This window comes from Amborella trichopoda, chromosome 3, assembly GCF_054954075.1.
Source record: "Amborella trichopoda isolate Santa Cruz 75 chromosome 3, AtrichopodaSantaCruz75HAP2 v2.0, whole genome shotgun sequence".
In the NCBI taxonomy this organism is placed as follows: Eukaryota; Viridiplantae; Streptophyta; class Magnoliopsida; order Amborellales; family Amborellaceae; genus Amborella; species Amborella trichopoda.
Window position 1 is genome coordinate 50,248,014 of NC_142338.1, and position 18,399 is coordinate 50,266,412.

General features: G+C 33.4%; 1 protein-coding gene across 1 annotated transcript; it reads left to right on the forward strand.

The window, feature by feature from the left end:
• Positions 1-1,403: 1,403 nt before the first annotated feature.
• On the forward strand, positions 1,404-2,108 carry LOC148782932 (protein INAPERTURATE POLLEN1-like). Its single transcript, XM_088860412.1, has one exon. It carries the CDS (start codon positions 1,404-1,406, stop codon positions 2,106-2,108), a length of 705 nt encoding a protein of 234 aa, XP_088716538.1.
• Positions 2,109-18,399: the final 16,291 nt, after the last annotated feature.

The window sequence follows — 18,399 nt, forward strand, 5'->3', positions numbered from 1 at the left end:
TTAGATCGGGCAATTTTAGGAATAATAGTTGGAATTTTTTCTCCATTCAAGAAGATATTGTTCACGAATTCAGGTGCGTTCTCATTATATTTCCTTCTCTCAGTCCATCTTTCTCTCTCTATCTTGGTTAATTTTCTTGATTCGAAAATGGCATTCTTGGTTAGCTTTTTTTTTTTTTTTTCCTTTAAATGCAGTTCGAGAATTTGAATCATTGCAACTTAAGTTTTGAAAAAGTGAAGCAATACGAGAATTTGAGCTTCGGGCCGCAACTTAAGCTTTTTAAAAAATAAAGCGGTCCGTCCTCGGACCTCAACTTAAATCATTTTTAGAAAAACGGTTCGAGAATTTCAACCTTGGACCGCAGAGGCAAACATGAAAAAAAAAAACCGCTCATTGACTGGCCTTTCTGGTAATTTTTGGCTAAAAGTGGAGCATCATGTATTTTTCTTACTTTTTTAAGGTTTGTAAGTAATTAACTAAAAAAAATATGGTCTGAAGGGCAATTTTGAAAAACCAAATCTGTCCGTCCTTCTCTCTATCGGTGTTAATTTTCCTGCGTTCTCTCCATATTCGTTCTTTTTCTATCCATCTCTCTATCTTGGCCAATTTTCCCATATTTTTTCAAAAAAAAAAAAAAAGAAGCTTGAAATTAGAAGCTATAACTTTTATTGAAAATCTAAAGAACTTGCCATAATTTTTTCCCTATTAGAGCTCGATTTAAACAATAAAATTAACATACAATTTGCATACTAATATATTTTAAAGATAAATGCATGATTATCTTAGGAATATAGGCATGTGTTAAGTCCATTACTTGAAGTTGCCAATTATTTATCGATTCTTGTATTTTCTCATTTGGAAATTATTTTTTAGTTTAATTTGAAATAAAGATTAAATCTAAAATCTTAATTCGCATAAAAGGATAATTGGTGGAAATGAAATAAATCCAAAACCACGTAAACAAAATAAAAATAAAAAAATTTTCAAAATCTGGTAACTAGGAATCCTATTAAGTTAAGATGTCCAACTAAATAGGAGAATTTAACTAAATACGAGTCCATATCCTATTCAACGTATATAATCAAACGTAGGTAATAGTTATCTTTCTCGATTTCTTTTGTTTCAATCCTCTGCTGAATTTCTTATCTTTCTCTCCTCTGCTGAATTTCTCATCTTTCTCCTCTGCTGAACTCCTTTTCTCTCCTCTGCTTAATTCTGGTCTCTCTCGGTTGAATTCTTCTTTCTCAGTTGAATTCTTTCTCCATTGAAAAAGATATTGTTTGCAATTTCGACAGGTACGTCCTCTCCATATTTCCTTATCTCTGATCTTCTCTCTATTCTGCAAAGAGGGAATGATAGATTGGTTATTGTTTATCTTTTTTTAAGATTACAAAATCAGCAGCATGAAGAAAAATCTATGCTGCCTATCCAGAAAGAAGGGCAACGTGGTGAAAAAGAAGTCGAGATTCTTCTTCAAGGATTATTTCAATGAGTGGGTAAAGTGTATGGAGACCAGGCTCTTGCCCTCCCTACGCCGAGCCATGGACTCTTGCGCCCGCCTCCACAAGACGGGTGGCGGCACCGCAGATGCTGCCATCGAGAAGTGCCTCTGCAAACCCGTGACCATGCTCCAATCCCACTTCATGGCTTTGTTAGAATTACTAGATGTCGCCGTGTTGGCGGAGCCGATACATTGTCTTGCCCACAATCCACTCCGTGACGCCGATCCCTGCTCCTCCTTGTGGCTGGGTGGCTGCCATCCCTACCTCTTCTCAGCCCTTTTGCATGTCCTCCTTAACTACAATAATAGAAAACCGACCATGTTCGATCTCTCATGGGCCAAAGGCACATCTAAAGCTCAGAAAGAGATGGCAGAGAGGGTGGAAATAGAGGTGAGAGCGATGACACCCGCGCTCGAGCAGAGGTTTAAGGCTCTGCTCGCGGTGGATGGTGCGGGTAAGGAGGATGACATGAGGATCACATTCTTGAATGGGAACTCGTTGAGAAGGAGCTTGTTTGTAGAAGTGATGGGGGAGACCAACCTGCACCAGAAGGCGAGATTCCTAGTAGGACTTGCTTCGTCTTATTTTGATTTTAGCTGCCCCTAGCCCTACTCATCTTTCAACCACCAAGTTCACACATTACTCGACATTCGTTTTTTTTTTACGACTTTTATGGAAGGCTCCACGAGTCATGAACATCAGATTTCTGTTTGCTTAGGTGCCGTCTTTTTGTTCCAAATGTGCAGTAATAATGGAGGTCAAATTTGTATTTCGCACAAGAACAACAATGGCGACGTTTATTGCTAAGTGAAAGAATTGAAAACTGGTAATCTTTTCCATTGGGCAGCGTTTTGTTAATAACTGGGTAAAGAAAATGTCTCACTGATGAATAGTGGAAGTTACTCCCATCCCATCTTCCCTTGTAAATGGGAAGAGGAAAGAATGGTGCTATGCCTCAGCATCTAAACATCGCTAAATGGTACAGAGTTGTTTGTTCAGTCTCTTTGGTCACTCTTGTATTACAAAATGCTGCTAAATGGTACCTATCCTTCGAGAAACAATCAGTTATCCTTAGTTCATCAAACTGCCTTTAAAACTATAATTTTCATGATACTTATTTCCTTTGCACCCTGCTTGTATCAAGAAACCATAACACAGATTACTGGTGTATTGCATATGGTACACTAGTGACCACCTTAATGAAGATTAATAGAAGGGTAAGGTTTGTATAGTGCCGAGGCTCTAAGCAATCAAAGTAAAACGTACCTTCAAATAGTGTCAAGAAATGCAATTTTAATACTGGAAATCTTTGTGATGTCCTTAAAGTATATTTTCATCTTTAACTATAAAATTTAAAGCTTAAAAAATAGTGTAGATCGAGCGGATCTATAAAAACTTGAAAATCATTAAAATTGATGGTCCAAAAATGCATTACAAGATGTATTTTTTCCAAAACTTGAAATCCTTTTTTTTTCTCTCATCTATGTATATATCTTGATGTGAAGATGATCAATTTGAGGATATTTGGGTATCAAAACTTTTTCCTTAAAATTAGAATATTGGGGTGATTATCCACCATTGGGAAGTATGAATAATCTCTTTGATGTGGACAGTGGATTGCCCTGTGGTGTATCATATTGGTGAGCCAGAGATAAACAACGTTCTTATGTTATTTCAAGCCCTTGGCAATGTTTAAAGTATTATTTATCATTATCGTCAATTTGAAGATTCAAAGCGAGGATCCCTAGCATAGTGCGTTACTGCTTCATGTACACTCACTCGGTCATGTGAAATTTCCTATTTTTAGAGGGCGTTTGGTAATGCAGAGCGCAAGCGCTGCTATGGTTTTCTCACAAGAAAGGTTTTGGTCCCTTTCTTCTTAAAATCATGAAAGGTCCATCAACTTCCAACAGGCCTACTGCTCTTTTTATCTTATTGAGGGTATGGCCAGAGACCCTCTTTTGTCTTTAATTTCCTTGATTTATTTTCCTTTTTATCAAGCCCATATTGAGATAAGACCGGGCCTGGGCCGCTAAGGCCTGGCTTTTTGCTAGCCCTATCCCTTGACCCCACTTTATTTTGATTTCCTTGTGATCCAAACTTCTTAATATTTTTAGGGATTTATGAACTAGGCCAAGGTGACCATGAATATGATAAAAACTTATTTTTTTAAAAACTTTAAAAGGTCTTTTAGGGTTATTTTTTATGAACCATTCACATATGTTTTAGTCTTTATGCAATGTCCATCTTAAAGATGGATGTTCATGAAACTTTTCAATTTGTAAACGATGGACTTCTGTAACAATCCTAAAATTTAAAAAAAAAAAAAAAAGAGGGGGAAATGATGCTTTTAATAGGTGATGGTCTAATTGAGTATGATGGTCCTTGGGGACCATCACTATTTTCAAAACTTTTACTTTGGTTTAACTTTTGCTTTGCCTGCTTTTGCCTCTTGCTGCTTACAGCTGGCAACGTCCTTTAGCAGACGTGGTTTTCGTACGATAAAAGCAGACTCTTAACGCGACACCTCAGGTATGAGGTAGAGCGTAATAAAATAATATAATAATACGTTATAAGAATTTAAATAGGGGATGTGAGCACTCCCACCCTAAAACAAAATTTTGAGATCTCTCTCTCGAACTGAATTTTTTTATCGGAAGCTCCCTCTCAAATAATTGTGGGTAAGTGACATCGTCTTCCTGAAAAATAGTCTGTTTTTAATAAATAGTGATATTTCCGTCCAGGATCTTTATTTTATAAGTTTTATGTGTAAGTGACCCCATTGTCTCGAAAAATAATCCATTCTTTTTAAAAATGAAATGAAATAATTATTTCTGCTTATTATCATGAATTTTAGGCGCGATAAATTTTATGCGCACGTGAACCCATTATCTTGAAAAATAATCTTTTGAATAAAATTGTGATATTTTATATATGTTAGAAATTTTAAATGTTGTAAATTCTTAAAAATAAATTTATTTATTTTTCTTATCTATTGTTAGAAAATTTTAGATACTGTAAAATTATTAGAAATAAATGTGATATTTCTGCTTTTAGTAAAATTGTGATATTTCTTTCTACTGTTTTGAATATTTAGACATTGTAAAATTCATGTGCAAATGACTGCCTTATTATTTAAAAATTGACATTTTTGCAATTGATTATAGTATTGTTGTGAAATGTTTATTTGTGAATTGATATTCCATAAATTGTGATAATTCCGTATTCTTGAATTTTTATAAGAGTTTTTCTATACATATTAAATTGGCAATTATGCTAGAATGCCTTTACAAACTGCTACCTTTCTAAATTTGAGCCCAAAATATTTGATTGGTTATTTTTGAAATATTATAGAGAGTGACTGTTATTAATGGTTTAAGTGAAATTCAAATTAATGGTTTCAGTGATATGTTGAGTACATGATATTGCTGCTTTCGAATGTTTAAAGAGATTTAGAAATAATTTAAGTATGCAAGTGGACTCATCCGGTTCGCTGGTGAGGTATAAGTGGACCTATCTGGGACACCGGAAGGGATTAAGTGGACTCATCCGGTACGCCGGTGAGGTATAAGTGGACCTGCAGGGATTAAGTGGACCTATCTGGGACGCCGATAGAGATTAAGTGGACCCATCAGGATGCTGATGGGGTATATAGGTGACCTACTTGGGACGCCAGTAGGGTATTTTGTGAAATCCTTTGAATTATGTACTGCCGCTAAAAGTGTTATAAGCATTTCAATTACTCGGATTATACTTAATTATGCATTTATTGAAAGAGAAATTGTTGATGCATTTCTGTTAATAGATCTCATTTTGAAAAATATCGATATCTTTCAATCATGATTATTTTTAGGATTATGATGATCACTTACTGAGTAGCCAAACTCATCAAACTATGGTAAACATATTTTCAGGATAACTACGGATTCATTTTGAGTGCTAGTCAAGATCAACCTTGGAAGATACTGTTGTTGTGCTAGCTTTCTTTATTTACTATATAAGACCTCGCCACTGTAAATTTGTCTTATCAATAGATGTATATATGTTTTGTCCGTCACATCTCAGGAATAATAGTATTGTAAATTCTTGGGGTGTGACATTTATGGTATCAGAGCAATAGGTTTAAGATCCTTAGGAAATTTAAAAAGAATGTACTTAAAATCACATTTATTGTGTGTACAGACAGGGATAAAGTCAGGATCCAGAATAGCTGACGCCAATATGGAAGGAATTCACAAAGCCTTGGAAAATATGGTTGCTCTAATACAACATCAGATGGAAAACAACAATCCACCCAGGCAGTTAGTTACAGGAAATGGTGGGAGCAATATCGAACAATTTAAGAAATTAAACCCACCTTCTTTTAAGGGTGCTGTAAACCCACTGGAAGCCGAGGGATGGATTATGCAACTGGAAAAAATATTCGAGGTTATGGAATGTCCTGATGATAGGAAGGTGGCCTTGGCAGTTTTTATGTTAGAAGGTGAGGCACAACACTGGTGGTGAATGGCAAAAGGAGTATTGGTCAAAGAAAATAAAAACTTGACTTGGGAAGTATTGCTAGAGGCATTTAATGAAAAGTATTTCTCATATTTTATTCGAGACCAAAGAGAAATAAAATTTCTAGAATTAATCCAAGGAAATAGGACAGTAGCACAATATGAGGCCAAGTTTACTGAATTGGCCAGGTTTGCACCACATATGATTAACAATGAGGCAAGAAAGGTGAAGAAATTTGAAAGGGGTCTCAGGCCAGCTATTAGAAGCAGAATATCAGTCTTGAAATTAAGAACTTATGCTGAAATAGTGGATCGTGCCCAAATTGTCGAAAAAGATTTTGAAGATTACCAAAAGACGCAAAATCAGAACAGTCATGTTAGACCTACATCATCTAATCGACAACAGTTTGAAAGGCCAAACAAGAAGCCAAGGCCCTCGCCATTTCAAAACCCAATAGAACCATGTAGAAAATGTGGGAAAAATCATGGATCAAGCCCTTGTTATTGGAATACCGGAGCCTGTTTTAAATGTGGAAAATTGGGACACCAGATTAAACAATGTCCTAGCTTACAGACACAACAGCTTCCAAAGCAGGGAGAGATAGCTCCAAAGCCTCAAATGAAGGGAAGAGTATTTGCGATTACCGAACAAGACGCTCAGGCCTCAAAATCAGTGATCCAAGGTACTCTTACTATCTTCTAAAAAGTAGCTCATGTTTTGATTGATCCTGGATCTACTCATTCATTTGTGTCACAACACTTTGTATGCCACTTAAAAGTAGAACCAGAACAATTAGAATACATTCTAGAGGTAGCCACACCGATGGGAGATTCAATTAACACTAATATAATGTACAAATCATGTGTAATAAAGATAGAAGAAAAGGAACTGTTGGTTGATTTAATACTCCTGGAAATTCAAGATTTTGATGTAATCTTAGGCATGGATTGGCTTTCTGCATACCATGCAAGTATTGATTGTTATAAGAAAATTGCTACCTTTATTATTCTGAATCAACCAGTATTTTACTTCAATAGTGTCAAAGAAGACTCCCCATCATATTTAATCTTTTGTATTCGAGCTAATCGCCTCCTTCGAAAAGGGTGTCAAGGCTTTCTTGCCTATATCAAAGAAGATAGGAAGGAAGAAATAAATTTGGATACCACTCCGGTTATCCAAGAATTTCCCGACGTTTTTCTTGAAGAATTGCCAGGATTACCGCCTGACAGGGAAATTGAATTCTCCATTGAATTATTGCCAGGAGTAGCACCAATTTCTAAGGCACCTTACAGAATGGCTCCTGCAGAACTTAAAGAACTGAAACAACAATTGGAAGAATTATTAAATAAAGGTTTTATCAGGCCCAGTGTGTCACCTTGGGGTGCTCCAGTACTGTTTGTCAAAAAGAGAGATGGGACTATGAGATTGTGTATTGATTATAGACAGTTAAACCAAGTGACGTTGAAAAATAAGTATCCATTACCTAGAATTGATGATTTATTTGATCAATTACAAGGATCACAAGTGTTTTAAAAAATTGATCTTAGATCTGGATACCATCAGCTTAAGATTAAAAGTGAAGACAGCTTTCAGAACAAGGTATGGCCATTATGAATTTTTAGTCATGCCTTTTGGATTAACCAATGCACCAGCTGCATTTATGGATTTGATGAATCGGATCTTTAAGCCCTTTTTGGATAAATTTATTGTGGTATTCATCGATGATATTTTAATTTATTCCAAAAATCAGAAGGAACATGAGCAGCATGTAAGAATGATATTGCAAATATTAAGAGAGAAGAAATTGTATGCCAAACTTAGTAAATGTGAATTTTGGCTTGAACAAGTGACATTTTTAGGACATGTCATATCAAAGGAAGGTCTATCAGTTGATCCTTCAAAGGTTGAAGCCATTGTTAATTGGAAACAACCAAGTAATGTGACTGAAGTTCGAAGCTTTTTGGGATTAGCAGGATATTACAGAAAATTTGTAGAAGGATTTTCTCGAATCGCAATCCCATTGACTCGATTGACACAGAAAAATGTCAAATTTGAGTGGACAAGTGAATGTGAGGAGAGTTTTCAAGAACTAAAAGTTCGATTAACTTCAACACCTATTTTAACTATTCCTGAGGGGAGTGGGGGATTTGTGATTTATAGTGATGCTTCACATAAAGGTTTGGGCTGTGTATTAATGCAATATGGGAAAGTAGTGGCATATGCATCCAGACAGTTGAAAGAATATGAGAAAAAATGTCCAATTCATGATTTGGAGCTAGCTGCAATAGTATTCGCTTTGAAAATATGGAGGCATTATCTATATGGTGAGCAATTCGTAATATACACGGATCATAAGAGTTTGAAATACCTTTTCTCTCAGAAGGATTTAAATATGCGACAGATAAGATGGATGGATTTCTTAAAAGATTATGATTGTACAATCCATTATCATTCAGGAAAAGCTAACGTTGTGGCCGACGCTCTAAGTAGAAAATCTACGGGAGTCTTAGCTCATCTAATGATCCAAGAAATGCGATTGTTAGAAGAAATAGTGGATTGGCATCCAACTCCATCCATTAATGGTGTGGTAAGTATGATTGCCAATATTAAGGCGGAACCCCAACTAATCCAACAGATTCGATTGACACAAAAGAAAGACCCTCAGCTTATAACAATTATAGAAGAGGTGAAGCAAGGAAAGAGAGATGAATTCTCTATATGTAGTGAGGATTTGCTAAGATTCAAAAGTCGGGTTTGTGTCCCGAATGATGAGAGTGTAAAGAAAGCTATCTTAGAAGAAGCACATCATTCTCGTTATACGATACATCCCGGAAGTATTAAAATGTATCAAGACCTGAAGAAAACCTTCTGGTGGAATAATATGAAAAAAGAGGTAGCACTATTTGTGTCTAAATGCCTAACATGCCAGCAAGTAAAAGCTGAACATCAAAGGCCCGCTGGGTCGTTGCAGCCTTTACCGGTGCCAGAATGGAAATGGGAGCACATCTCTATGGATTTTGTCTCTGGCTTGCCTAGAACAAATTCAGGACATGATAGCATTTGGGTCATTGTGGACCGGTTAACCAAAGCTGCCCACTTTCTACCGATTCACACGACGTACACTTTGGATCGACTGGCTCAGCTGTACATTAAGGAAATAGTGCGGTTGGATGGAGTTCCTGTCAGTATTGTATCGAACAGGGATACTCGGTTTACTTCTAAATTTTGGGCTAGACTACAGTCAGCCATGGGGACGAGACTCGCCTTTAGTACTGTCTTTCACCCCCAAACTGATGGACAATCGGAGAGGACTATCCAAACCTTGGAAGATATGCTGAGGGCCTGTGTTATTGACCTTACAGGAAGCTGGGATGACCATTTACCTCTGATTGAGTTTGCTTATAATAATAGCTTCCAAGCCAGTATTCAGATGGCACCATATGAAGCCCTGTATGGAAGAAAATGCAGGTCACCCATATGTTGGGACGAGGTTGGTGAAAGAAAGCTTTTGGGGCCAAAAATTAACCACAGATAAAATAGCATTAATTCGTGAAAGGCTCAGGACAGCTCAGTGTCGGCAAAAGAGTTATGCCGATAACCGAAGGAGAGATCTTGAATTTGAGGAAAGTGATCGAGTTTTCCTAAAAATCTCACCAATAAAGGGCATTATGAGATTCGGCAAGAAAGGAAAGTTGAGCCCACGTTACATCGGACCATTTGAAATCCTAGAAAGAATCGGAGGTGTCGCTTATAGACTTGCCTTACCACCCGAATTGGCAAATGTCCATAATGTCTTTCATGTATCTTCACTACGAAAATATCAGCCCGACCCGTCCCATATCTTAAAATATGAACCTTTACCGATCAGGAAGGACCTATCCTTCATTGAGCAGCCAATTTTGATACTGGATAGAAGGGTGCAAGTGTTGCGTAACAAGGAGATTCCTTTAGTCCGTGTATTATGGCAGTACCATTCAAGAGAAGAGTCGACTTGGGAACGAGAAGACGAAATCAGAGAAAAATACCCTTATCTTTTTCAGTAATCAGGTACACAAATTTAGAGGACTAAATTACTTTAAAGAGGGAAGAATGTCACAATCCTAAAATTTCGGAGGTGTCGCTTATAGACTTGCCTTACCACCCGAATTGGCAAATGTCTATAATGTCTTTCATGTATCTTCACTACGAAAATATCAGCCCGACCCGTCCCATATCTTAAAATATGAACCTTTACCGATCAGGAAGGACCTATCCTTCATTGAGCAGCTAATTTTGATACTGGATAGAAGGGTGCAAGTGTTGCGTAACAAGGAGATTCCTTTAGTCCGTGTATTATGGCAGTACCATTCAAGAGAAGAGTCGACTTGGGAACGAGAAGACGAAATCAAAGAAAAATACCCTTATCTTTTTCAGTAATCAGGTACACAAATTTAGAGGACTAAATTTCTTTAAGGAGGGAAGAATGTCACAATCCTAAAATTTCAAAAAAAAAAAAAAAAAAAAAAAAGGGGGAAATGATGCTTTTAATAGGTGATGGTCTGATTGAGTATGATGGTCCTTGGGGACCATCACTATTTTCAAAACTTTTACTTTGGTTTAACTTTTGCTTTGCCTGCTTTTGCCTCCTGCTGCTTGCAGCTGGCAACGTCCTTTAGCAGACGTGGTTTTCGTACGATAAAAGCAGACTATTAACGCGACACCTCAGGTATGAGGTAGAGCGTAATAAAATAATATAATAATACGTTATAAGAATTTAAATAGGGGATGTGAGCACTCCCACCCTAAAACAAAATTTTGAGATCTCTCTCTCGAACCGAATTTTTTTATCGGAAGCTCCCTCTCAAATAATTGTGGGTAAGTGACATTGTCTTCCTGAAAAATAGTCTGTTTTTAATAAATAGTGATATTTCCGTCCAGGATCTTTATTTTATAAGTTTTATGTGTAAGTGACCCCATTGTCTCGAAAAATAATCCATTCTTTTTAAAAATGAAATGAAATAATTATTTCTGCTTATTATCATGAATTTTAGGCGCGATAAATTTTATGCGCACGTGACCCCATTATCTTGAAAAATAATCTTTTTAATAAAAATTGTGATATTTTATCTATGTTAGAAATTTTGAATGCTGTAAATTAAAAAAATAAATTTATTTATTTTTCTTGTCTATTGGTAGAAATAAATGTGATATTTCTGCTTTTAGTAAAATTGTGATATTTCTTTCTACTGTTTTGAATATTTAGACATTGTAAAATTCATGTGCAAATGACTGCCTTATTATTTAAAAATTGACATTTTTGCAATTGATTATAGTATTGTTGTGAAATGTTTATTTGTGAATTGATATTCCATAAATTGTGATAATTCCTTATTCTTGAATTTTTATAAGAGTTTTTTTAGACATATTAAATTGGCAACTATGCTAGAATGCCTTTACAAACTGCTACCTTTCTAAATTTGAGCCCAAAATATTTGATTGGTTATTTTTGAAATATTATAGAGAGTGACTGTTATTAATGGTTTAAGTGAAATTCATATTAATGGTCTCAGTGATATGTTGAGTACATGATATTGCTGCTTTTGAATGTTTAAAGAGATTTATAAATAATTTAAGTATGCAAGTGGTCTCATCCGGTTCGCCGGTGAGGTATAAGTGGACCTATCTGGGACGCCGGAAGGGATTAAGTGGACTCATCCGGTACGCCTGTGAGGTATAAGTGGACCTGCAGGGATTAAGTGGACCTATCTGGGACGCCGATAGGGATTAAGTGGACCCATCAGGACGCTGATGGGGTATATAGGTGACCTACTTGGGACGCCAGTAGGGTATTTTGTGAAATCCTTTGAATTATGTACTGCCGCTAAAAGTGTTATAAGCATTTCAATTACTCGGATTATACTTAATTATGCATATATTGAAAGTGAAACTGTTGATGCATTTCTGTTAATAGATCTCATTTTGAAAAATATTGATATCTTTCAATCATGATTATTTTTAGGATTATGATGATCACTTACTGAGTAGCCAAACTCATCAAATTATGGTAAACATTTTGTCAAGATAACTACGGATTCATTTTGAGTGCTAGTCAAGATCAACTTTGGAAGATACTGTTGTTGTGCTAGCTTTCTTTATTTACTATGTAAGACCTCGCCACTGTAAATTTGTCCTATCAATAGATGTATATATGTTTTGTCCGTCACATCTCAGGAATAATAGTATTGTAAATTCTTGGGGTGTGACAACTTCATAATTTGAAATGGAAAAGTATACATCTTTGGTACAAGATGATCACATGTGAAATTAGATGGCTGCATTTATTCCATTGATCAACCTCAAACTTTAAGAGAAAATTTTTCGAACTTGCTGACATACCCAAGATATCGGATTTCACATCGGATGATTGTAAGTAATTGTGACCTCATTGTCTTAAAAGAAATAGGTCTCATTATATACAATCCCGTTTGAAATATCTAAATCCCATCATAAAATTATAAAGTTCCTTCTTTTGCCTTTTATTATGGTATCCTATACTATGAGACCATTATTATTGGTACAAGTAGGTCACGATCTTTTTTAACTAATGGATGTGAAATTCAATAGTCTGAAATATTTCACAACATTGAAGTTTTGGTTTGGACTTTGTGCTCAATCAGTGGTCTATCCTCAACCACCCGATTTTACATCCAACAATCATTAATAATTGTGATCTTCTTATATAAAAAATAAATAGTTGCATTATATATATATATATATATATATATATATATATATATATATATATATATATATATATATATATATATATATATATATATATATATATATATATAAAATAATAATAATAATAATAATGAAGAAATACTGAGAGAAAATATTGTAAAACAGATTGAAAATTGGAATATTCTAAAGTTACCCATAACTGCTGTTTATAAAAAAGGATCATTTGAACTAACAACTGGTTATGCTATAAAAACAGTAGAAGAAACATTATCTGTTAACCAGGAATAAGAAGATTTTCAGTTATTATCAAATAAGATAATACAATCTCATATAAATAAAAAATACAAATACTTACATACAGGGTTGATTCAAATAGCAATTAAACCACTTACCAGATTAGGATTAAATAACTCAATGTTATTATGTCTAAGAGACAATAGACACAATAAATTTTCAGATTCATTGTTAGGAATAGTAGTGTCCAGCTTGTGCAGTGGACCAATGTATTTCGATTGCTTCCCAAATTATTATGTCTCACTCAATGATCCAAATATATTAAAAGTATTAACTCTTAACCTTAAAACCCAAGGGTTCGACATGAATCCGGGATCTCAAAATATAGCTCTAGTCTATAGAATATGTTACAAAGTCATGAACACTTTATGTCCCAATGTTGTACACAAAGATACTAAGGGTAAAACAATATTTTTTCAAACTAATATAGAGAAATCTAATACAATTATTCTTAAGACAATAAAATAGTCTCAGATAAGTTTACCAGAAACTTGGTCTATAGATAATGAGAACCAACATTATCAAACTCCAAGTAATAAAAATCGTGATCATATTGTTGAACATCCATTTGGGGATATTGAAATTCAATTTAATAATAGAAGAATAAAATTAGAAACCATAAATGATTCTGTTATAACCCCACAGAGACGTACTCCTGAACCTAGATTCCAGGGTTTAACCAGAACCTGTAGTAATATACAAATACCCCAATATACTCGGATTGATAATGATCAAAATTTCTTTGAAGTAGATTTTCAAATTTTAACCCTGCAAGAAAGGAAGAAATAGATTTAGAATATCTAAAAAATGATTACTCGGCTGATCATAATACAAAAATAAGAAATTGGTATCTAAAGGAATTTTCAGAAGAATTATTAGGTATGTTCCATAAAAAATATAATAGATTCTTAAAGAAAGAAAAACAACATATTGAATTTTTTATTTGACTTATTACTATACTAAAAGATAAAAATATTAAAGTCCCAAAAATTGAGATAAATACCCTTGAAAAACAATATCAGACATATAATTTGATTGAAGGAGGACAAACAACTAGTATCCATATGCCTGAGAAAAGTATATTAATAAAAGGAACTTGTCAAACGGATGCAGAAGAAATAATTACTTCAAAAACCAAAGCCACTCCATTCAAAATGACTTCGGGTGTTAGTACACTTAGGATAGAATTACTACCTCATATGATTGAGCAAAATAATTATACGAACCTATATTTAAAATCTATAGGTCATCAGACTACTAGAATAGAAAACTTTATTCGGCAACCTCATGAGAAGATTGAAGGAAAGAAACAAGCAGTATTATTCAAACCACCTCCTGAATTAAACAGAAGCATATTTTAAATGAACCATTCACATGTTTTTTAGCCCGAAGATGGACGTTTGTGGGTCATCGGGCCCGTGTAACTTTTCGTTTTGTACAATATAGACCTCGTAGTTTGGAATATCTAAAAGATAATTATTTTATGAGTTAGCGGGTGCAAGAGTCCACTGACTTACCAACTACATCTTAAAAATGGACATTATCTAAAGGGCCCCTTCAAAATTTATCATGGTATATAATTTTGATGTAAAATACTCTTAGGATTATCTCGAAATTTATTTCTATATCTAGTTATAAAATTTTAAAATTTAAAAATGGTTAAAATCAAGTATATCTAAAAACATATGAAAATCTTGAAAATGGACGGTGTAGATAATATGTTGTAAAATGCACTAGTTATAAGACTTAAAATCTTTTTATTTTTCATGGTCATACATCTCGATGTCGAGATGATCAATCGAAGGGTTTTTCAACATTAAAACTACCTTTTCCGATGGATTTTTGAGGTGCATCTGTAGTTCTACATTATAACGTTGCATCTTTATATAAACTTTTTCCTTATCTAAAAGGGTACGATTTCAATAAGGTTGCAACCTTAAACAATCCGATAAAGGCGCATCTCCAAATTTTATTATAACCTGTAAAAAATTCTTAGTATTATCTAAAAATGTATTTTCATGTCTAATTATAAAATTTTAAACTCCAAAAATGATTAAAATCATGTAGATCTATAAATATATGAAAATCTTGAAAATGGACAGTCTAGATAATGTGTTGCAAGATGCACTATTTTTGCGACTCAAAATCTTTCTTTTTACACATTCATACATCTCAATGTCGAGATGATCAATTAGAGGGTCTTTCAACATTAAAACAACCTTTTTCGAAGGATTTTTGAGGTGCATTTGTACTTCCACATTTTATGGTTGCAACCTCATATAAACTTTTCCCTTATATAATATGCCAAATCTAAAAATAATATCATAGTCTTTATAAAAGGTAGATTTAAAAGTCTACAATATACCCATTTGAATATTTTAGTGTTACGGCATAAGACAAAATAAGAACTTTGTAATTTTATGATACGGATTTACATATTGACGGGGTTCTATGAGTTGGGCGGTTCATTTGTACATATACGGTTCCCCATTAAAATGCATTTTAAAGATTAATTTTCTATCTAATTATTTTGTAGATTCATCATCTTGGCCTAGGTGATCATGAATGTGAAAAAGTAAACTAAACCTTGAAAATTAAAATTATAATTTTTTCTAGGCGCCATCCATATCTTATATATGTATGCATGTGTAAAAAGAAAGATTAGGAGTCGTAAAAAGGTATCTTGCAACACATTATCTAGGCCATCCATTTTCAAGATTTTCACATGTTATAGATCTACATGATTTTAACCATTTTTGGAGTTTAAAATTTTATAATTAGACGTGAAAATACATTTTTAGATAATACTAATAATTTTTTATATCAAAATTACATGTTATAATAAAATTTGGAGGTGCGCCTTAATTGGATTGTTTAAGGTTGCAACCTTATTGAAACCGCACCCATTATATAATTGAAAGAAATAGATTTTTTATTTGTTATATAATTGAAAGAAAATGACTTTTTGTTTATTTTAATATTCCTATTTATATTGTCATGGTATTTTTATACGTTTAAAATTTTTAAAGATGCTTTAAAAATTCGTCAGGAAAGATATCTAAGGAAAAAAAAAGCGTTGTAATAAGAAGCTATAATATTTATTAAAAATCCAAAAAAATTGCCATAATTTTGTCCCTACTAGTCAATTTAACAATTTGAATAGCAATATGTTTTAAAGATAAATGCATGGTTATCGTAAGAATATAGGCATGTATTAAATCCATTACTTGAAGTTGCCGATTATTTATCGGGCAAGCTTCTATGCTTCCCCTACAACAGAAAACTTATATACTTCCCCTTATCCAACCGTCCATTCTGAATGGAGGGCTAAGATTGTCCCGATCATAATGTCATGTTTCTATGCTATTTTATTTTTAATTTTCTATATAAACTATATTGACACCAAATTTTGTATGTCCAATCTTCTATTAAACTAGCACTAGTGAAAAATATATAATTTTTTTAATAAAATAAAATAACCAAAATACCCTTTGAAACCTTTTTTTATAGGTGCACCCAGCGTTTTAAAAAACGCCGAGTCGAACCGGACTCGCCCGGTTCGACTCGGAATTTGCGAAAAGGGACCGGATCGGTTTAAAAATCGGAATTCGTCCGGTTCTAGAGAGAACCGGACGATTCCGCACAGTGACTCGCCGATTCACTGTGCGGAATCGGCGAGTCCGTGAAGAACACGGGTTGCACAGTGTTCTTCACGGGATTCTTTGAAATTTGTCATTTTTTGATCATTTTTCTTGTTTTTTTTGGCATGTGATCTGATTTGTAGGCTGTAAACAGCTTTATTCAGCTTTTTCAAGGATTAAATGGTGAAAAAATTGGTTGTTTTTGGATCACGAAAAATTCGGTGTTTAGGGTTTCCGCCTTTTCTGAAATTTCATGCCAAATAGGGCATGAATCTTTCAAAATTTGTAGGCATTTTGATCTTAAAGCTGTGAATCAAAACCTTTTGTTACTAATTTGTGATAATCGTTGAGAAAAACAGAGTTTTTTGGAGATTGAAGGCTTAGGTTCACAAAAACAGGTAAGAACTTTGGGTTTTTTTTTTTTTCCGCCATTTGATTTATTTCAAGGCATATTTTGAACATAATGAGTTCAATAATTAGGGTTTTTAATCTTTATTGTGTCTAGTATGATTTAAAATTTTCAATTTTACGTAATCTGGTCAATTACAGCAAGAAATTTGATATGAACAGTGAGATGTCTGCGGAACCAAATTCCGCTGTTTTTTTTTTTTTTTTTTCTGCCTTTTGATTTTGTTTTCATGATATATTAGAAATAATGTGTTAAAAGTTTAGGGTTTTGATTCCTTATATTGTTGTTTATCAGAAAATATACTCAATTGGATGTAATTTATTCACTTAAAGGTGAATTTTTTAGTTAAAATCGCTTATGTAAAACGACTCTGTGAAGAACAATTTTTTTTTTTTTTTTTTTTGTAGCCCATGATAGAATTTTTTGTAATCCATGATCGAATTTTTTGTAATCCATGATCTAAATGTTTGTTTTTTTTCTTGTAATCCATGATCGAATTTTATTTTTTATTTTTTATTTTTGTAACCATAATAGAATTTTTTGTAATCCATGATCGAATGTTTTGTAATCCATGATCGAAATGTTTGTTTTTTTTTGTAATCCATGATCGAATTGTTTGTTTTTTATTTTTTATGTAACCCATGATAGAGTTTCTGTAATCTATGATTGAATTTTTTGTTATCCATGATGTAATTGTTTTTTTCTTTTTTTGTAATCCACGATCGAATTTTTTGTTTTTTTTTGTTTTTTTTTTTTGTAATCCATGATCGAATTTTATGTAATCCATGATCGAATTTTTTGTAATCCATGATAGAATTTTCTGTAATCCATGATCGACTTTTTTGTAATCCATGATCGGAATGTTTGTTTTTTTTACTTGTAATCCATGATCGAATTTTTTGTTTTTGTTTTTTTTTTGTAACCCATGATTGAATTTTTTGTAATCCATGATCGAATTGTTTTTTTCTGTTCTTGTAATCCACGATCGAATTTTTTGTTTTTTTATGTTTTTTTTTTTTTTTTGTAATCCATGATCGAATTTTATGTAATCCATGATCGAATTTTATGTAATCCATGATCGAATTTTTTGTAATCCATGATCGAATTTTTTGTAATCCATGATCGAATTTTTAGAAAATTTTTGATTTTTTTTTTTTAATCTATGATCGAACTTTTTGAAAATTTGTTAATTTTTTTTTTAATCCATGATAGAATTTTTTGAAAATTTGCTGTACTTTTTTTTTTTTTTTTCTTTTTATCCATGATCGAATTTTTTGAAAAATGATGATTTTTTGAAAAGATGTAAAAATCGTGATAAAGTTTTGATTAT